Below are 27206 nucleotides of genomic sequence, written 5' to 3'. Positions count from 1 at the left end.
AGGGGTGTTGTATCTCTTTGAAATTCCTCTGTGATTGATGTAAGTAACATAGATTTACATGAAAATATATGCATTGGCAATATTAACATCAAAGATAAATGTAGTAATAAACCGATTAGGAATATTGTTTGTGATACTACAATTCCCTCAGCAAGATTATTTTGGTCAAATATCTATGGTAATATACAATGGGGGGAAAGCATTGAGAATTGCTAACAGATATTGTATCAGTAACAACGTAAAGGAAGTTTCACTTAAAATGTTACATAGAATTTATCCTGTGAAACATGTTTTGAAAATATTCAAGCTGAATATTGAATATAACTGTGATTTCTGTGGAATGGAGGAGACCATTTTGCATGTGTTTTTTGCCTGTATTTCTAGTAGAATTTTTTGGATTGACATACAGAATTTTGTTACAAAAAGAATAGGACCGATTGTACTATTTAATGGTTTGATATAATTATTTATTTCAGACATTCTGACATGGATAAAGATGTAGTAATTTAATTCAACTGCTAATAATACTAGGTAAATTTCATATTCACAAATCCAAATGGTCTAAGTCAAAACCTAACTTTTTTTCACTTTATAAATTAGTTTAAACAATATGGCACTATTTTAACTAAAATGAAAAACAAACAGGCAATTAAAACTTGTATTATTAATGAATATGATTAGTTTGTTTAGGATTCCTGGCAATGTAAATAGTTTGTTTGCTTGTGACTATTCCTCGTTTGTTGATATTTGTTAATAAAAAGTACAAAATTAAACCACTGAGGGGATTCGATTAGCTGGCCCGGGTTACCCCGGTGAGAGGAGTTTGCACCAGGTGAACAGTGATTGCATTCGTTTTGTAACCGGGCTGGCCCGCGCTGTTCAAAATCCACGACGACATCGGCTCAAACAGAGGAAGAGACGAAGCAAGAGGGATAGCTGGGCCCAAAATCTATCCTCTCCAGCAGGTGCAGTGTTTTCGGTTTTTCTTGCGTTGTGTACAATAAATCATCGACACGAACTCCAACTTGTAGCATCAGTCATGAAGATTTATTCTGATAGAAACAACACAAAATTGCACGTCATGCAATGCACGGCTCACCATCCAACTCTGTACTCACGCACTGTACAAAATATACGAACCCCCCCCCCACCAGACACAGTAAGTTGCTAGCTAGTATTAGCTGGAATTCTCTACAACAAAATGCACAACAAATATGCACCAAAACGACATCTTATGTGTGGTGTTCTAATAACATTTACAAATTGATATGAATTGTACATTTAAATAATCACTTTTGACGTAGTGCTTTGCAACCAACAACTTACTGCTGGTTTACTGGGACGATTCTAACTGAAACATCCACCCTCGTAAGCAAGCCGCGCAAACCAGCCAATAAGATGCCATGTTGAGTAGGTGAAGGCAAGACAAAAATAAAACCCCAAAACCCATTGGCTTAACAAAAAAGTGGCAAGGGGAATCACCAATAGAACCCTGTTACAGAGGCACGGTGGCTTCAACATCGGACCCCATCAGTCATCTGTGTATATTTTAATCATTTGAAGTGGTCAGTATATAATGGAAAAGATACTATAATGTATAGGTAGGTGCTCATCCAGAGTTGTGTTTCATCCTCCTACATACCTGCCATACAGGACTATGACATTTATATCTGTGTTTTCTAATGATGATAAAACAAAAGTACAAGGAAGTACCTAAGGCTTTATTTAAACAGATAGTGACATTTAAACGATATTGAAGTAATCAATCAAACAAATAGACTCTACAGGTTTCTAACATAAGCAATATATTCTCAAGTATTTAAAAAAAAATACACTTTCTTTTAATCCACATAATCAACTTCCTATTTGTCCCCCTCAAAAATATCACAAATCGATTATAGCCTATCCTTATTAACATATTTCTTCAATTTAATTTAAATTCCACATCAACACATTTTGTTGTCGAATTTGACTTTGAGCAAAATTTCAGGACTGCACCTTTGTGGATGTGCATAAATTATATAAATGTTAAACAAAATGTATTTTGATATTGAAATCTTCTTGCTTGTGGGTTTGTCTCTATCGCCATGTCGCTAAATTCTACCTTGTCATTTCCTTCATACAACCTATTGTGTTACTCTCATTTGTTTCTCTTTTTTCCAGAAAAGTTCTGTCGTTTCTGACCACCCCCTCCGCGTGGCCCTCCACGTCCTCCTCCACGACCCCTCCCTCCCTCTCTCCGTCCCTCCCACATGGGCATGGGGGCCTCAATTTCTCCTGGCCGTCCACCCCGGTCTGGTACACTGCCCATCAATACCTTCACAGAGACAGAGGAGAAGACAGAATAATCAGAATAGTTCATCTCTTTATCTTCATTCTAAAAATCTAACAAAACTCAAAGCTAGTTAGCTACAGCATACCTTGTAGACTTTAGTGCTTTCCCCTGCTTTTACTGGTAAAATGTAAGATTGGTCTTTTCTTGCTGCAAGCAGAAGAGACACGGAGACTTGGGATATGAGGGGAAGTGATGAGAGTGGAGGTATTGAGGCAAGCACTTCACTGCGCTCCTGTGGAGAACATGGAAACAGGTTTGCTATTAATATACATGTAGCTACTAACAATAAAGGAATATAAAACTAAACAATATATTTTTGGGATCTGTGTTACTGTCAAGTCTATATTCAGATATATATGCAAAAAGTTAACGCTGACTTACACAGATCGTCAATCCTAATTTTTTTGCTGACTGTGGAACTACTGGTTCTGAGTTCGTCCCTGCGCTTCGCTGTGCTCTCAGTAAATGCTCACTGAATGCAAAAAATTGTTGCTCATCACACCTCATGTCACCATGGAGAAACTCTCAATCCTCTTCCTTGATTTTACATCTGAGGACTTCAACTTTTTGCTCCTGACTGACATGCCTTAACTTGCTGTTTACTGCGAAGACTCTCCCTCAAGATCCTCTGTCTGACCCTATTCAATGAAAACCTGTCACCTGGTATCCAGGGGGGAGGGGAGGGAAAAGGGCATGTTTATGTTTGTTTTATACTGTAATGTATTTTTGTGGAGTACAATTGTTGATTCTTGCAACTCCAAACATTTTTGGGACTTATTCTGGAGACCCAGGTCTGATGGAATATGGTCCTTAGGAGTTGGAGATCTTATCACACTGTCATATTTAGCAGGTATGATCCAAAGGTCAGTGCTGGCAACGCCTTACAGACTGTTCCACATGGGGTGCAGCATGAAGCTGTGAAGATAGAAATGGACTTTGTTCCTGTGCTGTGCACATGCCTGTTAATTCTGCTCGAAGTGGCCTTGCGTTTGCGCCCCATTGACTACAATTAAGTAATTTGCACTCTAGTGCTTTTAATATGGACATACATTAGGAACACCTGCTTTCTCCAATGACAGACTGACAGGTGAAAGCTACGGCCCCTTATTGATGTCACTTGTTAAATCCACTTCAATCAATGTAGATGAAGGGGAGGAGACAGGTTAAAGAATGATTTTTAAGCCTTGAGACATGGATTGTGTAGGTTTGCCATTCAGATGGTGAAGGGGCAAGACAAAATATTGAAGTGCCTTTGAACGGGGTATGGTAGTAGGTGCCAGGCAGACTGGTTTGAGTGTGTCAAGAACTCAACAGTTTCCCGTTTGTATGAATAATGGTCCACCACCCAAAGGACACATCCAGCCAACTTTACACAACTGTGGGAAGCATTGGAGTCAACATGGGCCAGCATGTGGAATGCTTTCAAAACCAAAGAATTGAGGCTGTTCTGAGGGCAAAAGGGGGTGCAGCTCAATATTAGGAAGGTGATTGTAATGTTTTGTACACTCAGTATCGATTCAGCCTGCATATAAAGTAACGTTTAGTAGAGGCCGTGTTGCATACCTTTTCCTTCTCTCCCCAGGCAAAGGACTGAAGTGTGACCTGAAAACGTTTGGTCATCATTTGGCGTCGACAATGATAGTCCTCTAATAGAGCCTGATTTATCTTCTGGACTTGCCTCTAAATAGGTGGAAAAAACAATACAGAAATGAATAATCTGGTGAATAAATAAGGTACCAAATACACTGACAACCTTCAGCACTGTCATGAGGAACCTTTGACAACCTACCCATTGCTCAGAGTTGAGATTAGTGTCCAGCAGAGGTTCTGTCATATCGCCACACGGCAATACCGCAAGACGTGACTCCACCTGAATAGTAAAGTGTGATAGAGAAGTGGGCACTGTATCAACAGCAACATTCTACAGACACTTTTCATATCACATCCTGTCTGAGTCGGTCTCCTCCTTACCTGATGGCACACATCTATAAGCCGTGAAGACTCGTCCATGTTTAGGGTTTGAAGCAACAGAGCCAATTCACGCTCTGTTTCTTCCTTCCTGTCACCTTGTTCCATCTCCTGGCCATCTTCATATTCTTTACACCAGTTCTTTGTATCAACAATGCTGGGATCTTCCGCTCTCTGCTCTTTCTCAGATTTATCTTCACTCTTCTCATCTTCTGGATGTAATTCTTTATGTTGAAGTATACGTGCTGCTTGTAATTCTGACACCATGTACTCTACAAATAAGACCATAAGGATAATAGCATCAACAATACACAACATACATTATTCACTTCGTTTCAACACTTTTACATTTCAAGAACTCCCACCTGCCTAATCTCTCACCAGTGACTTTGTTGAGGAGAGGAGGACTCAGTGGATCTGTGGTCAGTGCAGTGTAGGGACAAAGTAGCTCGGTCAGCAGGGTCCGCAACTCCCCCACTAGGACAATACCAGTCTTTTGGTCTGAAATGCGTGCGTACCAAACACACACACCATAATTGAGCAAGGCACTTAGCTCTAATGTGCTTCAGGGACACCGTACTACTATGACTGACCCTGTAAAACAACACATTTAACTTCACCTGTCCTGTGTATGTGAAAATAAAACATTTATAAATATATATATATATAGTGTGTGTGCAAAGCTGTCATCAAGGCAAAGGTTGGCTACTTTGAAGAATTTCAAATATAACATTTTGATTTAACACTTTTTTTGGTTACTACATGATTCCATATGTTATTTCATAGTTTTGATGTCTTCACTATTATTCTACAATGTAGAGAAAACATTTTTTTAAAACAACAACCTGGTATTAGTAGGTGTGTCCAAACTAGTAGGTGTGTGTGTGTGTGTGTATATATATATATATAAATATAGCAAGTGTCTGTAGGTGCACCTTCTAGTTGCTACCCTTGTATAATGTACAATTGCATGATGACTTAGTTGTAAGGTTATATACCCTGTAACTCTGTGCAGACAGCCCTCAATTCTGACGCCAGCCAAGTGAGCAGCGGACAAGGAAGCTCATCACACCTGCACCGTCTGACACAGACACTGCTTGTGTACCTGAAATAATGTTAAAGTAATGACCGAGATCAAGCAACACGTGTAATAACTAGATAGATAAGGTTCAGAAAACGCACAGTAGCGAAAGCAAACGTATTAAACTGGGCCTCTAAGCGACTAGCTGAGCTACTTGTGCTGTTTACTTGTCTATCCCGTCTGCTAGCTAGGCTTCTGACATCCGTTAGCTAGGTAGGAGACACAATCTAATCTGTTTTCAAAATAAACCTACATACTCACCCAAGAGCCCTTATAGCATATATTGTTCCTATATCTCTCTCCATTACAAACTCAATAGAACACATTGAAACATGTATCCAAACATGTAGCTATTGCATTCGCAACAAGTAATTATCCTTTCCCGTCTTTCCCAAATGTTTAGTTAAAAAGTTGCAGAAGCTCCGTACTTCCGGGTTCTGTATGTATACAATGGATTCAAGGCAAGGTTAATAGATCGACAATCCACTTTGATGCGAATGTCACATTTTATGAATAACGCATTACAGGACATATGCATTGAGGAAAGAGCCAGTGTAGCTGTTAATTTCTGTAGGTAAATTGCAATAATTATTGTGCATTGGGACTTTTATCGTAATATCAGTTACCTAAAGGTGTTATTTTGCAATATAAGTTTTACTCCTTTACACTGTGCCCTTAAAACAGGGTTCAAAGGTTATAGCCACAGCCGAAAGGGGTTAATTAACCGTATCTGTTGTTATAGCTATGTATGTCTTATAATGATCCATAATTAAAATCAACTTGTGACCAGTAATCAAGAAACAAGACAGAAAAAAATAATATAAACTAGAGACAAAGTCTTCAGATTTTATTCTCAAATACAAAAAGAGTAAGTTTTGATTTAACACAGAACCACATGCAGATACTGTTTTACATACATGGTATATGGTATAAAAAAGTTTTACAACCACACATGAAACTAGTTAATGATCACAAAGATTGGAAAAACAAGTTGGAGGGACAATAGATGACCACCACTGTTACAGAACGTTTTAAATGGTGTGAAACAATACATTTTGGTAAATGTTGTTTTACAAGCTCTCTTTATACAGGTTATAGAAAAAAGTAATCAAAATGTTTGTCTTCAAGACTTTTAATTCAATAAATATGGGCAAAATATTAATGGATTAAATCAAAACCTCAACAGTTGAAGATACATTTTTTTTTATATATATAATTAGTCCAGACTCTACACCAATTTCTTTAAAATGTATGGTTCTTTGATCTAACATCTAAAACTAAAAATGACACGTAAACAGCAAAATATTAAAACAAAAACAAAATGTTCTCCTACAATCTTCCATCTCTCTTAAAAACACATTGAAATGTACACATGCAAATCCCAGCTACCTTTTATGAGCTCTAATAAACATTCACTGCACAACACTGAAAAGTGTACTACATATGCATGTTAAACTACACCACTGTTGCTCATTTAAAATAGCCAGGGTCTACAAACAGGCAAGACAAATAAGCTTAATGTTACTAAATGGTTGCAGGACCTACTGCAAAAACAATGCTAATGTTGTGGCATGACATGAAAAAATAAATCCTATACCAGAAAGGCAGGGAGAAAAACCACTAGACCCTGAAAAGAAAACCTTGAAAATGTTAGCTATAAGAAAGGGAAGACTAATCATTAAGGAGATGAGGACGAAAAGACAGGTGTAGCCTGCAGGCAGGATAAGCAATGGAATGCTGCTCAGGGAATGGATCCGTCTCATCAGTGCACTACTGTAGGCCTACTGCGTGCCCTGGGAGCCCTGAGAACCCTGGCTGTAGTTGCCATAGTTGCCGTATTGGCTGTAGTACTGATTCCATTGGCTCTGGTTCTGGTAATACTGCTGCCACTGCTGTGCATACTGGATCAGAGGGAAAGAGAGCAAGACATTATGACGTGAGTTTTAGACCGGTGACAGGTTAACATTGATATATGGGACAACCTAAGAAACTAGCTAGTCACCTGTTGATACTGCTGGTTGTAGTTCTGCTGCTGCTGGCTGTAGGTCTGTCCAGTGGCGGCAGGAGCAGCAGCAGCGGCGGCAGGAGCAGCAGGAGTTTGGCTATAGCTCTGGCTGTAACCTGGGTACTGGCTGTAGCTGCCGTAGTTGTAACCCTGGTTGTAGTTGCCTTGATTGTAGCCTTGATTATAGCCCTGATTGTATGTCTGTGGCTATAGTTAACACATACAATGTCAGAAAGTTGGAAAGACTGGTGAAGTGTTGACAGAGGAAGAACCACATATAAGGAGATGCCCTTAAAGGGAAACACCAACATTTTGCAACTTCATATTCATTGTCTCCAGCACCACCCCAACATCAACGTGTGAAAATGGTGCATTTCTATGTTTTGTTGTAAAAAGAGATGGGAAGACAAGTGTTTTCATTTACATCATGAGTGCGAGTCGTGTGACTTTGACCAATTGTGAGTGGGCATTGCCTACTAATTAGTTGATGATGTCATTATCCGTTTTACTACAAAACATAAACACAGCATTTTCACATGTTGATGTTGGGGTGGTACTGGAGACGATGAATATGAAGTTGAAAAATGTGTGAAGATTCCCCTTAAAAAACAAAGTAACCAATATATTAAGACAGCTTACCTGTCCTTGGCTGTAACTGCCAGTGGCTCCCTTGTTATATTGTCCCTGGCGGTGTTGATTGTAGCTCCCTCCAGATTGTTGGTTGCGGTTGTAGCCATGTTGCCCTCCTGCTGCGCCATCCCGGTTGCCTCCCCAACGGTTCTGCTGGTAGCCTCCACGGTTATAGCCTGTCATGTATAAAGGGCAGGAAGTTAAGTAGGCTCATAACACAAATTTAAGAAAAATAAACCTTGCTCCTCACCTCCTCTGAAGTTGCCACCTTGGGGTCCACCACGACTCTGGTAGCCTCCCCTTCCTCCTTGGGAGCCACCACGGTTGTCATAGCGCTGATAAGGTGCATCGCGACCACGGAAACCTCCCTGGCGGTTGTCGAAGCGTTTGTCAGGGGGTGGGCCGGCTTTGCGGCCCTCCTCGTTGTACTGCTTCACCAGCGTGTCAGCCTCTTCTTTTTGAAGCTCGATGAAAGTCACGTTGTCAAGAAACTCACCAGCTTCTGGGAGCACAAAGTTGGCTACAGGAAGCAGAGGGGTTGGACGTTGTCAGGACGAGTATAGCGGCGCCGTCGAAAGACAAAGAAAATCATTATTACTATCTGATAGACAATAATAGGAAGGGGTAGAAAGGGAAAGAGGGAAGTGGGGGAGAGAGTGGAGTTGCACCAGAATTGGAGCAAAACATTACCTCAAGGGACAGGGGAGAATTTGCTCCAGTTTAGGGAGGACAAGGAAATAGAGAAAAATAAAATAGCAAAACTAAAGAGAGTTATGGATATGTAGATAGGGGAAAGTTTGCAACTGCAAATCACAAGCATAGCCTATGGGAGCATAGCCTATGGACGTATGTATGTCCTCAGTTCTTAAGTGATAAATGTTCAATATTTCCTCCCTTGGTTATGGAAATTGCACTGCCAATGGTTTTGTTTCAAATGTAAATTGATACTCTATTAAAATCTCATCCCTCAAGGGTCAGAATCAAAACCGACACTTGAAATGGACGTCACCCTGAGTTTGCAGTGCTAAATAGATGAACGAGAAGTTTGACAGAAATGGTTCAAATAAGAGAATGATGGATGATAGGGGGAAAGTGGGAATAGCTCTCTGAGGGGAAGGGGACGGTTGGGATCTTCCAAGTTTCCATAAAATAAAAAAAATAAAAATACATAGGAAATGCATTGTCTTTTTAAATTTTGTTATCCATGGAATTCCTACCTTTCATTTCTAATACGGCATGATCGGGCACATCCTTCCCTTCCTCATCAGTTCGCTTTAACGTTCGCTCTTTTAAATCCTCGTCCGTGGGACAAATTACAATAGCCTTGCGTTGAAAACCTTCAAAAGGACGCATTTTTCGTCTCTGGGCTGATCCATATACATTTGTCTAGCAAAGTTGACAAGAAAGAAGTAGAAGCTGTTCATTATTGTTCACTTGTCTGGTTTTGTTACAGCTTTGCGTTCCATAGGAGGGAAATTGGATTCCTGCAATGATGAAAGTGAGAGTTTTTTTCCTTCATGCCTATATTTACTGTTCTGGAACTACATATGGTTGTCTCTCACAACTTACCGTTGTGTCTGGAATGCATTTCCTGTGAGAAAGAACTTTGGGGACCCATGTTAGTCATCTATTGGGTTAATTCTCGCAAGTTCTCAACCGGTCAACATTTCCAATGAAGAGCTAAGAACGTTAGCTACTTAAAATGCAAAATACTACATTACAAAAAAAATTGTAGAATCTTTAAATATGTTCCATCTTTGAATCTATTTTTGCCATATTGACAGCTCACTCTTACAAGCTTGAGCAAATAGATGCATGTTCCCGTTAATCGCTTCTTCCACAGAGCTCACATTCACTTTCATACAATTAACAGAAGAAAAACATCTGTAAAATCAATTGAACTGTCTCCGGGTAAACCCTTTTAGGGCAATCAATGTACTGCTTTTCAAACTATTCTCTGTGCGGTCATTGATTTAATGTAACTGGCTGAATAAACGAACAATTCATAGTTTATAAAGCTGTGTAATATCTTGCCTACAATAACAGGGTCCCCCTATTTACTTACCAGAACTTACCTGTTTGTCAATAGTCCATCTGTCATGACAATAACAACATACACTACCTACCTGTCAATACTCACTATTTCCATGGCATCCATAAGAATGTCCAAGACCTTACCTACCTTGAGTAACTTGAGCAAACGCCCTGAAAATTCAAACATGTTAGTTTTCACTTACCTTAATGTTTTATTCATTTTACATACAACATTCAAAAGTTCCATATGCTGTCTGTATGTATAAATCAGCTATCTTACATCAAAGGTGATGTGAGTTTGAACTTGAACTAATCTTACAGTTAACGAACAACAGAAGGTGTATTTCTTACTCACCACCCGGCAGTGTTTACTTGTTTTTCAACATCTTATTATAGACATGGACTATTTGTACAGCTTAGAGCTCTTTTTCAACAGGACATACAGAGAGGAAATAAAAAATATTGAGTAAAAACATACAATGTCAATACTGCTTTCATTTAAGCGAAAACAGAAATAATGATTTCAGCAGCATGTTCAGGACAATGAAAAGTGTGATAACTTCCATGAGTTGTTGATCAAGGCTTCTACACTAGAGACAGTATATCAAAGAGTGCATTAATGGACATGTGCATCAGTGAACAGCAGTGGGCGGGAGGTTGAGCACATTAACATAGAATGGGGTGAGAAATCAGAAAGTAGATACCTGATCCAGGATGTAGTTACGCTTCTTGCGGGCAGCAATCTGGATCAACCTGTTCAGACACTGTGTGGCCTGCTGGATCAGGACATCCCAGCGACCAGCATAGTTCTTCTGACGACGCAGTCCCATCACCTGAGGGTGGAGGTTTTCATTACGTTAGTGGGGAACTTGACACTAAAGCCCAAAACTGAAGGATTCTGTGTTCAAACAAAGATAACTGACCTTCATCTTCTCCATTATGGCATTGGTGCCGAGGATGTTGTATTTCTTTGCAGGGTGCTCTGTCGCGTGTTTTGAGGCCCAGGTGGTTTTCCCAGATGCAGGCAGGCCAACCATCATCAAGAGCTGAGGTAAAAACAAGAGACAAACATGAGGAATTAGTCCTGGCATCTCACAGCTACTGACGACAGAAGGAATCTAGTCTTATGATCCAAATCAACAATCCACTCAATGAACCAATACAGCAGACACTCACCTCACAGTCAGTCTTGGTTGCAGGCCCAACTGTTCCCCGTATCCTGTTTTCCAGAGGGACGTTCTGAATGAAGGTGTATCCCTCAGGCAGGGGGAAGAAGGGCTCCTCTTTCTGGCCGAAGTTAAATTCAATTGCACAGTTCTTCACAAGAACGTGGGGAAAGAGTGGCTGTTTAGCTAACTCCTCCCGTGACACACGGAAAGCCACATCCAGCCACTTGCCGTTCTTTGAGAAGGCCATCTCCACTTCCTCACCGCTATCGAAGTCCTGAACCAGACATGGAGAGGAAAACATTTAGGCTTATTGAGTACTCAGCTTTTATTAGGCAGATGAATCTAAGTGAATCTTCTGTACTATCACAAATACTTACAATGTAGCATCCAAGGACATCATTTTCACTAAACTTTTCCCCGTAATCCTCAAATTTACAATTTGAAGATTTCTTGCCAGTTCCTCCATAGCCATAAGAGAAATGTTCTTCACCTGGTATAGAGTCAAAAACAATGAGTTTTTGTTAGTTTCAAATCGCATAAAATATTCAATAACAATGAGATAATCCAAAATCAAGTACAGAAGCATTTTCACAAACTGACCGAGCTGGGTGTTGCAGGTATCCAAGGACCAGCCAATGCGCACTACATGTGGATCAGGCTCACTGCTGGGAAGGTGCTTCACAGAGATCTCCTCGTTTATCTGGATAACAAAACATGCACCAAATTCATATTTACTCAAACCGATGAGACCCCTCAATCGGAAAACACAACCTGAATATTCCATCTACAAAGCGCCTAAGTGAAATGCAACTTCATTTAAACAGGAAATACCTTCATTTCAAAGCAGACTTGCCCTTTGTTGACACCATAGGAAGCTCGTGCACCTGACCACAGGTATGCAAAACCTTCGATGGTGAGCGGGTATCCACTATACCGGTCACGTGATACCTTGAAGTGCAGATCGCAATTATCTGTGAAAAACAAAACCAACCCCCAAGTAAGTAAATAAAGTTGAAGACAGAAGTTGACATACACCTTAGCCAAAAACATTTAAACTCAGTTTTTCACAATTCCTGACATTTAATCATAGTAAAAATGCCCTGTCTTAGGTCAGTTAGGATCACCACTTTATTTTAACAATGTGAAATGTCAGAATAATAGTAGAGAGAAAGATTTATTTCAGCTTTTATTTCTTTCATCACATTCCCAGTGGGTCAAAAGTTCACATACACTCAATTAGTATTTGATAGCATTGCCTTAAAATTGCTTAACTTGGGTCAAACGTTTCGGGTAGCCTTCCACAAGCTTCCCACACTAAGTTGGGTGAATTTTGGCCCATTCCTCCTGACAGTTGGTGTAACGGAGGCAGGTTTGTAGGCCTCCTTGCTCGCACACGCCTTTTCAGTTCTGCCAACACATTTTCTATAGAGGTCAGGGCTTTGTGATGGCCACTCCAATACCTTGACTTTGTTGTCCTTAAGCCATTTTGCCACAAATTTGGAAGTATGCTTGGGGTCACTGTCCATTTGGAAGACCCATTTGCGACCAAGCTTTAACTTCCTGACTGACGTCTTGAGATGTTACATCAATATATCCACATAAATTTCCCTCCTCATGATGCCATCTATTTTGTGAAGTGCACCAGTCCCTCCTGCAGCAAAGCACCCCCCCAACATGATGTTGCCACCCCCGTGCTTCACGGTTGGGATGGTGTTCTTTGGCTTGCAAACCTCCCCCTTTTCCCTCCAAACAGAACGATGGTCATTATGGCCAAACAGTTCTATTTTTGTTTCATCGGACCAGAGGACATTTCTCCAAAAAGTAATCTTTGTCTCCATGTGCAAACCGTAGTCTGGCTTTTTATGGCGGTTGTGGAGCAGTGGCTTCTTCCTTGCTGAGCGGCCTTTCAGGTTATGTCGATATAGGACTCGTTTACTGTCAATATAGATGCTTTTGTACCCGTTTCCTCCAGCATCTTCACAAGGTCCTTTGCTGTTGTTCCGAGATTGATTTGCACTTTTCGCACCAAAGTACTTTAATCTCTAGGAGACAGAACACGTCTCCTTCCTGAGCGGTATGACTGCTGTGGTCCCATTGTGTTTATACTTGCGTACTATTGTTTGTACAGATGAACGTGGTACCTTCAGGCGTTTGGATGAACCAGACTTGTGGAGGTCTACAATATTTTTTCTGAGGTCTTGGCTGATTTCTTTTGATTTTCCCATGATGTCAAGCAAAGAGACATTGAGTTTGAAGGTAGGCCATGAAATACATCCACAGGTACACCTCCAATTGACTCAAATGATGTCAATTAGCCTATCAGAAGCTTCTAAAAGCCACGACACAATTTTCTGGAATTTTCCAAGCTGTTTAAAGGCACAGTCAACTTAGTGTACTTCAACTGTATGTTGTTAATGCACACAATAAACCATTCAACACAAATCCTACTACCATCACAAAACAAACATAGTACTTTCACTTACACGTATCAATAGCCACAAGAGTGTCATCAAAATCTTCTTCCTCTTCCTCTGCTGGGGGCTGTGGAGAACGTGCCCTGTGTGCGCGAGAGCGTGGAGCATAAGCTAGGGCTATAGTTCAGAAGAATGTTTTCAAGGCACTTTAGTGAAGTAGTTTTCAAACCTGTTCCCCCACACTTACCTTCTTTCCTCTCGGTGTTCATAATAGCCATAGCCACGGCCTTCATCGTATGGCCTCTTACGGTTGCATCGGTCATCCTCCGTTTTTGCTTGGCTCACCTGCTCAGCCTCCATGGCCTCGCATTCATTGGCAGCATCTGGAAGATGTGCCTCTGGCTGCTTTGGCTCCTTCTTCAACTGCTCCTGCTGCAGAGGTTCATCTGCCTCTTTTTTCAAATCTGCTTTCATCACAAACTCATCTGCACCAAAGAGGACAATGTTGTCAATAATTACAGCGTGAGCAGCAGGGTGAATTAAGAGAATATACTAAGCACTAATCTGTTCATTTGAGTTATGTTATTACTGACCTGACTTAATTTCAGACATCTCCACACACTTTGCTTCAGGCTCAATTGATGCTGGGTCCACTGGCTTAGGTTGCACTGGTTCAGGTTTCATAGCCTCTGGTTGTGGTGGCTCTGATTGCACAAGTACTGGTTGCACAGGCTCTGGTTCCTCCATCTCTGGTTCTGCTCTCTCTGGTTCTAACACCTGTGCCCCTTCTCGGCTGTCTTCCTGTGCCCCATCCCGGCTGTCTTCTTCCTGCTCATCTTCACTATGTTCACCATCACCTTTCTCCTCATTAAACTTTTCTTCTTTAGCCTGCGGGACAAACTGTACTTCATCGTCCTCACCATCTTGGTCTTCTTCCCCATCATCTTTAACTAGTATGGAAAACATAGTGTCAGTATCACAACCTGCTTGATTTACAACTTTGGTATAACAGCAGTTTCATCCGCATGTTTACAATTGACAGCCCACTAGTCACGTTGAAACAAACAGTACCAGCCCCATTTAAAAACGGGAAATCTGTGAACAACAGTCAACGTGGCTCTACCAGTGAAATCGTACAACTGTCTACATACACATAGAAACCCCTAAATATTTGTTTACCTTCATCTGAGTAGTCGTCGCCATCTGCGCCAATATCGTGTTCCTCATCCCCCCCAACATCAGCAGTCGGTGGCCCGCCCTCTTCACCTGCAGCCTCGGCCTCAAGTGCTGATTGCAACCTTATGACAAGATCCGCCTTCAGCCCACGAGTATCCAGGCCTCGCTGCTGAAGTTCCTCTTTCAGCTCATTGACTTTGAGCTTCTTCACATTGATTCCACTCATCTTTCATGCAACTTATTCAGTGATCAGAAATTCCAATCTGTAAGAAATTAGTTTACAGACAAGGAATGTAGTTTAGTAGACGTCTAGCATTGGCAATGTTTGCTACTGTAGCCATTTCGTTGCATTACAAAATCTTACATGGGCATCGCTCCTGTTAACAGAAACATAAAATCCCCGGCAAAACAACGCATAGGTCCAAAGCCAACAGTTTTCATAAAACTAGCTAGTTCCTAGTTACATTATAGACTTCACTACGGTATTTGCTACGCCGGTATTGCTTGCCAACTACCGGTAGTTAGCATTAGCAACTAGGCACATTTTTACAGGATAGTCACCTAAGGTCGGACACCAAAACAACGGATTCTGAAACGTCATAGCTAGCTAGCTGTATACAAACAAATGTGCATGATAGCTAGCGTCGCTACTATTTGTAAATCATGCGAGTTTACATTCAAAATACAGTAGCGTGCATTACTAACCTCTTTTCTCACTCTTATAATTTCCTTGCTTGATTCATGCAGCGACCAACTCAACTGAAACAAAATGGACGATTCTGTTGTAGCCAGAAAAGGTTAGCGCTTGCCGTCTGCTCTGTGATTGGCTAGAGGCCTTGTAGGTAATATTTGAACAACAGTGTTCCAGTTGCTGTGCCTCTCTACAGGCAGCAGAGGGCGAGGAAGGGTTGCTGTTTGTTACAGCGTAATACAATTATTGCAAGCAATTAAATATATACGTTATTATGTTAGGTCTATGGTTCAGACAGATGAAATGGGTTGGCTATCAGTACCTTTGGTGTACTGTATTTTTTTTATTTAAATATCCCGACAAGTGTTTTTTTATGTACAGTTTGCAACCCTTTACAAGTTGTATGGGTTTACCTCACGTGTCCTTCTATAGGCTACAATTTTGCACATAAAAACATAAATAAAACATCTGTATATAATAGGTTCAGGGGTTTAAAATCCTAGATATTTGCCCATTTGTTTGGTAAATGTATCTAGTTATGCGTATAGGGGAACTTAAAACACCCAACTGTTGTTGCAGCCGATGGAAGCTTTTGTTGCACAGCTGCATTATTAGTACTTCCGCCAAATATGGCGGTGTATTAGCGAAGTTGCGCCCTTGTTACTCGTCACACCAGTGCAAATATTTCATTTTAATTTATGAATAATAAAGGATCTAATAAGGTAATGTGTTTTCCTCATTTTGTGCTGTAATTGTTGTTGTCAGTAAAGTTATTTTGCAGGGCAGGTGACGGCTAAGTTCCGTCACCTAACTAGCATAGCCGGCTAACGTTGTGTTTCTAACCAAAGTGCGCCAGGGTTTGCACTTATTTTTGCATCGCATGTAACTAACTAGTAAGTTCATTTAATGTTTTTATTTAATTTAACTTTGTTTCCGTGTATGTTTAGAAGATGGCCTCAAATAACGGAGAAAGTGCTGGTGTGAGGACCAGTGTGGCATCACAGTTTTTCAATGAAGACGAGGACACGGCTATTGTCGATATGACCACCAGTGAAAAGGTATCCCCGAACAAACCTTGGAATGATTTGGTCCATATTTGAATAAAATCGCGTCAAATTATCTATGTTTGATAGTTCCAACATATGTACCTGATTGTCTGTTCTCAACCCACAGGTTGTTGATCTCCTGAACCAAGCAGCTCTTATTGCTACAGACAGCAAACTCACGGTTCTCAAACAGGTTTGTGATCAGCTCTCTGGCAGGCCAGTATAAGGCCATCAGTAATAAGCTCCTTCAAGGGATCAGATAGGAATGTTAGGACGGCTATACATTCTACCCTTTTCTTCAGACCTGTAATATATATGGGGCGACAGGTAGTCTAGTGGTTAGAGCAACCAAAAGGTTGCTGGATTGAATCCCCGAGCTGACAAGGTAAAAATCTGTCATTTTGCCCCTGAACAAGGCAGTTAACCCACTGTTCGCCGGTAGGCCGTCATTGTAAATAAGAATGTTCTTAACTGACTTGCCTAGTTAAATAAAGGTAAAAAATATATTTTTAAATATATAATATTTAAAAGTGTCTTTTCATTATTCAGGTCCAGGAATTGATCATCAACAAGGACCCCTCTTTACTTGACAATTTCTTAGATGTAAGTATGTAGTTATAGATGTATATTGGTTACCACTAGCCGAGGAACGCTCCGCTCCATTCTCTTGTATCGAGGGCGGAGTTGAGTTTTGATAACTGGTTGCACAATTTGCTAGGAACAACATTGAGTCACCATCAGTCGATACTTGTAAAAATGGCAATTCTGAAAATGCTTACCTGTACCTATGTTTGTCTTGTATAACTTTTATCGAATACCACTGACTTTTTCCTAATTTGTGTTGCTCAACTGGAGACCTAGTGGCCTTGACACCATGTGACCTGAGATTCAATTGGCACGTGCACTCGCGCTGAGTTGTGCAACACATGAGGAAAAAGTCATTGGTTGTATTCAATAAGTTTTTATTAAAAGTAGGAATTTCAGCACCCTGCGAAAGGACTGCGGAGAAACATAGGTACAGGTAAGCTTTTTCAGAATTGTCATTTTACAAGTATTGACTGATGGTGACGCAATGTTGTTGCTAGCAAACCGTGCGACCAACTCCGCCTTGATATAATATAACAAAGTTGAGCGTTTCTCAGCTAGGTTAACACCAGTTGTAAAAGCACTTTTAATAAACTGGGTGGTTCGAGCTCTGAATGCTAATTTGTCTGAAAGCCGTGGTATATCAGACCGTATAACCAGTTTATAATAGCAATAAGGCACCTCTGGAGTTTGGGATATATGGCCAATATACCACGGCTAAAGGCTATATCCAGGCACTCTGCGTTGCGTCGTGAATAAAAACAGCCCTTAGCTGTGTTATATTGGCTATATACCACACCCCATCAGGCCTTATTGTTTAAGTGTAAAATGTGTTCTCTCTCTGTCTCTCATTGTCACCCTGTGTCTGTAGGAGATCATAGCCTTTCAGACAGATAAGTCAATGGAAGTAAGAAAGTTTGTCATTGGCTTCATTGAGGAAGCATGGTAAGTGTTCATCAGTCGCACACACACACACATATATAGAACAGTTGTTAGAATATCAAGTTCACGATAGTCATGTTCAATAAATGTGATATTTTTAACTTGGGTTGTTTTTGTCTTAACAGTAAGAGGGACAACGAGCTCCTGCTTAAACTGATTGCCAACCTGAACATGCTGCTGAAGGACGAAAGTGTCAATGTGGTGAAGAAGGCTATCCTCACACTCACTCAGCTCTACAAAGTGGCGCTGCAGGTACACACTTTCATTAATCAATGCCTTCTCATTGTTATCCCATTCAACCCATATTATGTACCCATGTGTGTTGCTGTACTGAGGCTTGCTTGTTTTCTATGCCAGTGGTTTGTGCGTTCCAAGACCATGTCAGACATGCAGGAAGCATGCTGGGACATGGTGACTCAGATGAAGGAGGAAGTTCTGGCTATGCTGGAAGTTGACAATGATGGAGTCCGCACTCATGCTATCAAGTTCACAGAGTCTCTCATCATCACTCTTTCACCGAGGACGTCAGACTCTGACACTCCCAAGCGCCAAGAAGGAGACATCAGCCTGGATAAAATCTCCAAAGACCATGCCTATATCCGCTACGGTGAGAGGGGATTATTTTCTTTACCGGGACATTTTAAAGCTTTACATACATACATTTTCAGTTGCGTTTTCCCCAATGTGTTGTGCAGGATTATAAACTGGGTGGTAAACGGCTTTCAGAAAATCATCATTCAGGGCTCAAACCACCCAATTTATAACAGACCGTATGACAAAACATTTATTTTTACTGCTCTAATTATGTTGGTAACCAGTTTATAATAGCAATAAGGCACCTCTGGGGTTTGTGGTATATGGCCAATATACCACAGCTACGGGCTGTATCCAGGCACTCCGCATTGCTTCGTGCATAAGAACATCACTTAGCCGTGATATATTGGCCATATACCACACCCCCTCGTGCTTTATTGCTTAACTTTAGCATTGCTGTCTCTACATGTCTTGATTCACCTTACACAGTGTCTGCAATGTCTTCCTAAGATACCCTGTGTGGGGAGGGCAAGTCTGCGCTGGAGCAGCTTCTGAAGTTCATGGTCCACCCTGCTATCTCCAGCATCAACCTGACCACAGCCCTGGGTTCCCTGGCCACACTGGCCCGACAGAGGCCTATGTTTATGTCTGAAGTGGTCCAGGCTTATGAGACTCTGCATGGTCAGTATGGTACTACAGTGAGATTAAACACAAGATCTCAAGCTTATGTGTATGATACCTGAAGCAAAGTACATTTTTCTTTCTTTATCGATGCCCTAGAAATTGATCTTGGTCTCCTATTTTGAGTACAGAATCTGATTTTGAGTAAGTGAACTGGATGGAGGTGAAGTTCAGTATAATTTAAATCATATTTCACTTGTTTTTGTAGCCAACCTACCCCCAACACTGGCCAAGTCTCAGGTGAGCAGTGTACGCAAGAATCTAAAGTTACACCTGATGGCAGTGCTCAAGCACCCCTGCAGCCTGGAGTTCCAGGGACAAATCAGCACTCTGCTCCTAGACCTGGGGATGTCCCAGAATGAAATAACCCGTCACACGCCAGCCCCACGTGAACCGCGCAAAAGGCCCCGCCATGAGCCATACACAGAGGGCAAAAAGCTCAAGATTGGTTAGTTGTGAAGATATTGCACCGGTTACCATTCAGACTGATACCTTTTTTAGAAGTACCTAGTTGACTCCCACACCCCATAAATCCAGAATCAACCTGCGGTTCCATATGCTAGATCTGTAATCTAATGTTGTCTTACTTTCAGAGCCTGCTCTTATAGAAGATGATGAAGATAAAGAAGAGCCAGCCCCCCCTTCCATCTCCAAGCCCTCCTCTGTGCCAGTAGTCCAGTCAGCCATCGACCTCACTGCAGAGTTCTTGCGCCCCCTGCTCTCCCCAGAGAACGTGGCCAATCTGGTAAACTGCTGTGGTAGAATGTGATTTATTCATTTTTGACACCTGGAGGATGTGAGGGCCATTCTCATGTTTGTGTTCCTCTTCCACATACAGGTTCTAATCAGCATGGTGTACTTGCCTGATGTCATGCCAGCATCCTTCCAGGCCACATACACACCAGTGGAGTCTGCAGGAACAGATGCCCAAATCAAACACTTGGCCAGAATGATGGCCACTCAGATGACAGCAGCGGGAGTTGGACCAGGTTAAAGGGAGAGGGAGAAGGAACTAGAACAATGAAATAAAGATAGCAAAATGACTGAGCATAATGGGCCACCCAATTCACAGATTTCAAAGATGGAAATGTTGATTTTCATTTCTGAAAATCTGTTCTCCAAATTCTTAATTCTAATAAAATCTTCTCCAATCTATCCCTTAGGACTGGAGCAGTGCAAAGCACGAGATGAGAAGGCTGGAAAGGAGGAGGGCATGGATGAAGGCATAGGGGAGTCCTCCAAAGACCTGCTCATCAAGCGTAAAGTACCAGTTATGGGTCAAGCCATCTCTGTGGTTGGAGGAGGCTATGGAGATAAGAGCCAAACTGAAACGGGGGAAGCCCCCCAGGTCAAGAGGCTGCCTGAGCCCATCCTCCCCTCCACACAGATCAAGTGAGTCTGAAGCAGTACAACTATCACACATAAAAGCAAACCCAGTACCCTGCCATTTAACCATTCTGACTGTTTCATTTGTGGCTTTTTATTTGATTTGATTTTTTTTAGAACACCCGGGACAAGTGGGAAGAGGAAAGTGTTCAGATTAGCTGATGTGATCCAGCCTTTGACAGACACCCAGCTTGAAAAGTTGACCAACATGGCTGTCAAGCGCATCCTGCACTCAGAAAAAGCTATAGCACAGAGTGGGATGGCCCATGTGAGTGTTTCAAAACATTCTTCCTCTCCAGTATAGAAGTAATAAAAGGCCTCAATTTCCATAGTAACTAACATCTATAGGAAGAGACAAACATCTTATTTAAGTCTATGATGTAGACATATGTCATATTTGATTGGCCTCGTACACATTTTGCGGATGTTATCGTGGGTGTATCAAAATGCTTATGTTCCTAGCTCCAACCGTGCATTAATATCTAACAATACATGCAAATCCCCCAAATAAAAATGAAAAAAATCTAGAAATATTAGAATGGTATGGTACTACAGTGAGATTAAACACAAGATCACATACTTATGTGTATGATACCTGAAGCAAGGTTTTTTTTTTATCAATGCCCCAGAAAATTATCTTGGTCTCCCTATTTTGAGTACAGAATCTGGTTTTGAATAAGTGGTGAACTGGCTGGAGGTGAAGTACAGTATAATTAGTTGTATTGCTTCAAATGAAGAAATCTAGAAATATTAGAACGAGTGATGTCTGAGTCCGGAATATAAATATATATGTGCTCTTCCTGGCAGGTGCGCGTGAAGCTGCTGTCCAGACTTGTGACTCAGTTTGAGGGGATGATGAAGGATGATGTGCTGGAGTTCATTCTGGAGGACATTAGGACCAGGAGCGACCTGGCCTTCTCTCTTCTCTACCAGGAGTATAACACATACCTCAGTCAGCAGCCCACTGGCTTGTTGGACAGCTACGACCACTGCCTCTTCACTCTACTGTCCGGCCTGCAGGAGAAGCCCGAGCAGAGGGATGGGTGAGGACAGTTACGTTGTTCTTCTGTGGACACCAGCTAAAGGGCTCCGCAGTCAAATAGCAATTATCTAATCCACTTTCCTATCCATTTCTATCCCTTCTCCTAGGCTTTTCACAAAGATTGTGCTGGAGGCTCCGTTAATTACAGAGTCTGCTTTGGAAGTAATACGACGGTACTGTGAAGATGAGGTAATGACATTTGATTGGTCTTTTAAACTTGAGCAAATAATTCAACAGACGTACCGGCTCTGTCATCATGCCACTAGTGATTTCCTTTCTGGTTGAATGCGTTTCAGTCGCGGGTGTACCTCGGCATGACTACTCTAAAAGAGCTGATTGTAAAACGGCCCTCAAGGCAGTTCCAGTATCTCCATGTGCTTCTGGATCTCAGCTCACATGAAAAGGAGAAGGTAACGTAGTAAAATGAACAAAACTGAGTCTCTGTTGCTGCTGGCTTGTGTTTTTCTTTCGTTAACTGTTTTCTGTCCAGGTGCGCTCCAATGCACTGTCCTTCATAAAGCGGATGTATGAGAAAGACCAGCTGAGGGACTATATTGAGAAGTTTGCCCTGAACTACATGCAGCTCCTCGTACACCCTAACCCTCCGTCGTTACTTTTTGGGGCTGACAAGGATACAGGTTTGACTTCCAGTTTAACTTTTATACACACACGGCAATGTCTCTCTTCCCCACTGACCTAACAATTGTTTGTCCCTCTCACTCCCACAGAGGTGGCCTCCCCCTGGACAGAGGACACAGTTAGGCAGTGCCTGTACCTCTACCTGTCCCTTCTGCCTCTCAACCACCGCCTGGTTCATGAGCTGGCCTCTGTCTACACTGAAGCCATTGCCGACATCAAGCGCAGTGTGCTTCGAGTGATAGAGCAGCCAGTAAGCCCCTTCTTCTTACCCACTCTCTTTAGTTTTGTCTAATTCCTTTCACTCTCCCTGCACCAGTCTTTGGTCCTCTCTGCCGTTTGGCTTGCTTGTCTACCAGTGTGTGTTCGTGAGTTTTCTCCCTGCCCAATAGATCCGTGGAATGGGGATGAAGTCTCCACAGCTTCTGCTGTTGGTTGAAAACTGTCCTAAAGGAGCAGAGACTCTGGTCACTCGCTGCCTGCACATTCTCACTGATAAAGGTAAAGTGTATTTCACTCCACTGCCCAGCTTATTCGCAGATGGTCTGTGTGCTTGGCAGAAGGGAGATGAGACGGGAATGTCAGCTTCTACATGGACTCTTGTCTTTCCTTAGTGCCTCCGTCACCAGAGTTGGTAGAGAGAGTGAGGGACCTGTATCACAAACGAGTGCCCGATGTTCGTTTCCTAATTCCTGTCATCAACGGCCTGGAAAAGGTAAGTTCCTCAAAAAAACAATGGTGTCTTTCACAAAGTGCTACAATAGGGAGATAAATGTGACATTAAAACAACAGGAGCGGTGTTAATTTGATGAAATAAAATTTTATTGGTCGCTTGTGCCTAGTACAACATGTGTGGACTTTGCCGTGAAATGCTTATTACAAGCCCGTTCCAACAATGCAGAATTAAAATGTAAGACACGTATTTGCTAAATAAAAAAGGAAACGGTAACAATGGAAACAATAACAAAGCTATATACAAGGAGTACCAGTACCTCGTCAATGTGCAGGGGTACGAGATTGAGGTAACACAGTATGTACATATGGGTAGGGGTTAAAGTGACTGGGCAATCAGGATATATCATAAACAGAGTTCGCTGTGTTTCTGTGTACAGAAAGAGGTGACCCAGGCTCTTCCCAAGCTTATCAAGCTCAACCCCATTGTGGTGAAGGAAGTCTTCAACCGTCTCCTGGGCACCCAGCATAGTAAGATCCCATCACATCTTCCAGTGATTGTATGTCACAAGTGTGAATGACATGTAATAACACTTGTCATCTCTCGTTACTAGGCGAGGGTAGTTCCTCAATGTCTCCTCTCACCCCTGGCGAGCTTCTCATTTCTTTACACAATGTTGACTCAACAAAGTGTGACATGAAGTCCATCATAAAAGGTAAGTTGTCTTCTACCTAACAACCATTCAGTTTTGTTTTCTCTGGTACACTGTTACACATTGTCACCAGTGATATTTTTCTGTTGGAACATGTCTGAGTTGATCAAAGTGTATTATTTGTGTGTCCATGTCTGCAGCCACCAACCTGTGTTTTGGGGAGAAGAATGTGTACACGTCAGAGGTCCTGGCTGTGGTAATGCAGCAGCTGATGGAGCAGAGTCCTCTCCCCATTCTGCTGATGAGAACAGTTATCCAGTCCCTCAGCATGTACCCCCGCCTGGGAGGCTTCGTTATGAACATCCTGTCCCGACTCATTGTCAAGCAGGTCAGTAAACTAGGAGTGTTTCTCCTACACTGAGCATTCAGTTGCTTAGCACTCAACATTTAGACACAGACTTGATTTGACGGCTTTGCTGTTTAAGAACACAGGATGCCGGTAACCTGCTATATGTTATTATACACTACCGTTCAAAAGTTTGGGGTGACTTCAGAATTTCCTTGTTTTTGCAAGAAAAGCTAAAATAATTGTCCATTAGAATAACATCAATTGATCAGCATTTGTGGGTTCGATTACAGGCTCAAAATGGACAGAAACCAATAATATTCTTCTGAAACTCGTCAGTCAATTCTTGTTCTGGGAAATGAAGGCTATTCCATCTGAGAAATTGCCAGGAAACTGAAGATCTTGTACAACACTGAGTACTACTTCCTCCACAGAACATCGCAAACTGGGTCAAACCAGAATAGAAAGAGGAGTGGGAGGCCCCGGTGCCCAACTGAGCAAAAGGACAAGTACATTAGAATGTCTAGTTTTAGAAACAGATGCCTCACAAGTCCTCAACTGGCTGCTTCATTAAATAGTACCCGCAAAACACCAATCTCAACGTCAACAGTGAAGAGGCGACTCTGGGATGCTGGCCTTCTAGGCGGAGTTCCTCTGTCCAGTGCCTGTGTTCTTTTGCCCATCGTAATCTTTTATTTTTTATTGGCCAGTCTGAGATATGGCTTTTGCTTTGCAACTCTTCCTAGAAGACCAGCATCCTGGAGTCACCTCTAAACTGTTGACATTGAGACTGGTGTTTTGCGGGTACTATTTAATGAAGCAGCCAGTTGAGGACTTGTGAGGCATCTGTTTCTCAAACTAGACACTCTAATGTACTTGTCATTTTACTCAGTTCTGCACCAGGGCCTCCCACTCCTCTTTCTATTCTGGTTAGAGCCCATTTGCCCTGTTCTGTGAAGGGAGTAGTACACAGCGTTGTATGAGATCTTCAGTTTCTTGCCAATTTCTCACACAGAATAGCCTTCATTTCTCAGACCAAGAATAGACTGCCGATTTTCAGAAGAAAGATCTTTGTTTCTGGCCCTTTTGAGCCTGTAATCAAACCCACAAATGCTGATGCTCCAGATACTCAACTAGTTTAAAGAAAGACACTTTTATTGCTTCTTTAATCAGGACAACAGTTTTCAGCTGTGCTAACATCATTGCAAAAGGGTTTTGTAATGATCAATTAGCCTTTTAAAATGATAAACTTGGATTATCTAACACAATGTGCCATTGGAACACAGGAGTGATGGTTGCTGATAATGGGCCTCTGTATGCCTATGTAGATATTCCATTAAAAATCAGCCGTTTGTAGCTACAATAGTCATTCACAACATTAACAATGTCCACTGTATTTCTGACCAATTCTATGTACATTGTTAATGTTGTAAATGACTATGCTATATATTTAGATTTGTTTAACACTTTTTTGGGGTTACTACATTATTCCACGTGTGATTTCATAGTTTTGATGTCTTCACTATTAGTCTACCATGTAGAAAATAGTACAAATAAAGAGAACCCCTTGAATGAGCAGGTGTGTCCAAACTTCTGACTGCTACTGTATATACATATGTGTCTCTGTTTGTTGTGCAGGTGTGGAAGTATCCTAAGGTGTGGGAGGGCTTTGTGAAGTGCTGCCAGAGGACCAAGCCGCAGTCCTACAGCGTGCTGCTGCAGCTCCCACCAGCCCAGCTTACCAGTGTGTTTGAGCGCTGCCCGGAGATGAGGGAACCTCTTCTACAGCACGTACACTCTTTCACCCCCCACCAGGTAGCTAGCTAACGTTATCTCTTTATTTTAGTGGGAGACATTTTAAGCTCATACCAATGAAATGCACCAGTGTAAGAAAGTCTATTGTTTATCAAACTGATCCAGCTCCCTATTTATCAGTCTCTCATAACAAAACCTTCCCTGGTTGTTGTTACAGCAAGCCCACATTCCCGCCTCCATCATGACAGTCCTGGAGGCCAACAGCAAGCAGCCAGAACCAGAGGCCATGCAGCCTGTAGTATTGGAGAGACAGGTAATGGGCACAGAAACAACAGATGTCTGTCACTAATGATTGTCATGTTTAAACTCTGTCTTTTACTTTATTTTGTTCTCTATACCACCCTTCTTTCACTACATACAGGTTGAGACACCCATTGCAACCATCGCAGCCAATGTAACCATTACACCCGTTGCAACCTTCACACCTGTTGCAACCCCTCCAGTACGGGCAGAACCTATTCCAATACCGCTGAGAGATCCAGAGCCAGCACTCCAGCAGTATCTGCCAAGTAAAAAAGAGGAAGAGGAGCCCATGGAGGAAGGAGAGACGGCCCCCGCTTGTCAAGAGGAAACTGCAGACACCACTTTACAGGTAAGTCGAGACTATTGTCATCCTTTTGTCGCCGTTACAGAAGTTGGTTGTATTTATGTGGAATGTTTTGAAAAGGTGTAGATTGACACAACTGGTGTCTTGCAACTGACAACCAGCAGAATAATCTACAGTCACTGAGCTTCCCCTCAAAATAGCACGTATAAAAGCCATGCTGAAATATTATTACATATAGATAGATAGTGTGTGTGTGTATAATATAACTCTAATCAATGATGTTTTCTACCAGGTGGATTTGCCAGTAGTGGAAGAAAACCCCACTCCGGATCCTATAGAGACCGTGGAGGAACCAATGGAGGAGGCACCTACTGAACCTTCAGATGTCACTGACCAATTAAAGGATGTCACCGAAGAAGGTACCACAGAACCTGAGACTGGCACAGGAGATACAGAATGATGTTCCATCTAAGGAGAAGTCATAAAGTAGACTATAATGAACCGTTGCGAAATTGTTTTGACTTCACCTCTGTGTTTGTACTGGCTCTTACCTGTATGAACCTCTTGAACATACACATTCTTGGTCATCCAAAAATATCTATGTTATGTGTCCTTAGTTTTGTATTTGTCGAAATTGCGAAATGCACTGCGGAACTATAGTCAGGAAAAATATTTACTACAATTTATTTTACTTTTGAAAGTCCTTAATAGAAAATGTATTTGTCATGAAAATAAAAGATTTTTGTTTATTTGTTCCATGTCTTTTTATTGGGCCCTAGTTATACAACTAGGTATAGCATATGCATATGTGTACTGAT

The 27206-nt window shown here is 41.7% G+C and overlaps 3 protein-coding genes across 5 annotated transcripts; 1 reads left to right on the top strand and 2 right to left on the bottom strand.

Annotated features, from left to right (window-relative positions):
* Positions 1 to 1700: 1700 nt before the first annotated feature.
* On the bottom strand, positions 1701 to 5807 carry LOC139388002 (protein FAM98B). Of its 2 annotated transcripts, none has more exons than XM_071134482.1 (8): positions 5646 to 5807; positions 5302 to 5408; positions 4685 to 4780; positions 4307 to 4575; positions 4125 to 4205; positions 3899 to 4015; positions 2421 to 2567; positions 1701 to 2317 (listed from the first exon to the last, which is right to left on the bottom strand). In XM_071134482.1, exons 1-8 carry the CDS (start codon positions 5708 to 5710, stop codon positions 2141 to 2143), a joined length of 1059 nt encoding a protein of 352 aa, XP_070990583.1. In that variant the 5' UTR covers positions 5711 to 5807; the 3' UTR covers positions 1701 to 2140. The 2 variants fall into 2 exon arrangements, with proteins under 2 accessions (XP_070990583.1, XP_070990584.1); XM_071134483.1 differs by having other exon boundaries at positions 4685 to 4804; positions 5646 to 5704.
* A 395-nt stretch (positions 5808 to 6202) lies between these two features.
* Positions 6203 to 15598, bottom strand: LOC139388654 (heterogeneous nuclear ribonucleoprotein U-like 1 like). The gene is made up of 16 exons (XM_071135467.1): positions 15518 to 15598; positions 14816 to 15075; positions 14230 to 14586; positions 13884 to 14121; positions 13706 to 13779; positions 12054 to 12193; positions 11823 to 11922; positions 11600 to 11712; positions 11230 to 11496; positions 10977 to 11099; positions 10758 to 10886; positions 9237 to 9405; positions 8270 to 8539; positions 8029 to 8195; positions 7387 to 7596; positions 6203 to 7285 (listed from the first exon to the last, which is right to left on the bottom strand). Exons 2-16 carry the CDS (start codon positions 15036 to 15038, stop codon positions 7166 to 7168), a joined length of 2700 nt encoding a protein of 899 aa, XP_070991568.1. The 5' UTR covers positions 15039 to 15075; positions 15518 to 15598; the 3' UTR covers positions 6203 to 7165.
* A 489-nt stretch (positions 15599 to 16087) lies between these two features.
* Positions 16088 to 27142, top strand: LOC139388004 (symplekin). Of its 2 annotated transcripts, none has more exons than XM_071134485.1 (27): positions 16088 to 16225; positions 16451 to 16561; positions 16677 to 16742; positions 17099 to 17152; positions 18006 to 18079; positions 18202 to 18328; positions 18434 to 18683; positions 19121 to 19291; positions 19500 to 19739; positions 19885 to 20036; positions 20130 to 20280; positions 20455 to 20683; positions 20795 to 20945; positions 21485 to 21720; positions 21827 to 21908; positions 22016 to 22129; positions 22210 to 22357; positions 22448 to 22608; positions 22748 to 22856; positions 22970 to 23070; positions 23468 to 23558; positions 23642 to 23743; positions 23881 to 24068; positions 25665 to 25841; positions 25999 to 26094; positions 26203 to 26433; positions 26681 to 27142. In XM_071134485.1, the coding sequence occupies exons 1-27, from the start codon at positions 16202 to 16204 to the stop codon at positions 26846 to 26848; spliced, it is 3804 nt and encodes a 1267-aa protein (XP_070990586.1). In that variant the 5' UTR covers positions 16088 to 16201; the 3' UTR covers positions 26849 to 27142. The 2 variants fall into 2 exon arrangements, with proteins under 2 accessions (XP_070990586.1, XP_070990589.1); XM_071134488.1 differs by having other exon boundaries at positions 16098 to 16225; positions 16454 to 16561.
* The last annotated feature ends 64 nt before the right edge of the window (positions 27143 to 27206 follow it).

Source organism: Oncorhynchus clarkii, chromosome 29, assembly GCF_045791955.1.
Source record: "Oncorhynchus clarkii lewisi isolate Uvic-CL-2024 chromosome 29, UVic_Ocla_1.0, whole genome shotgun sequence".
Classification (NCBI taxonomy): domain Eukaryota; kingdom Metazoa; phylum Chordata; class Actinopteri; order Salmoniformes; family Salmonidae; genus Oncorhynchus; species Oncorhynchus clarkii.
The sequence above is the reverse complement of the archived record's forward strand: the minus strand, read 5'-3'. Positions and strand labels throughout refer to the sequence as shown.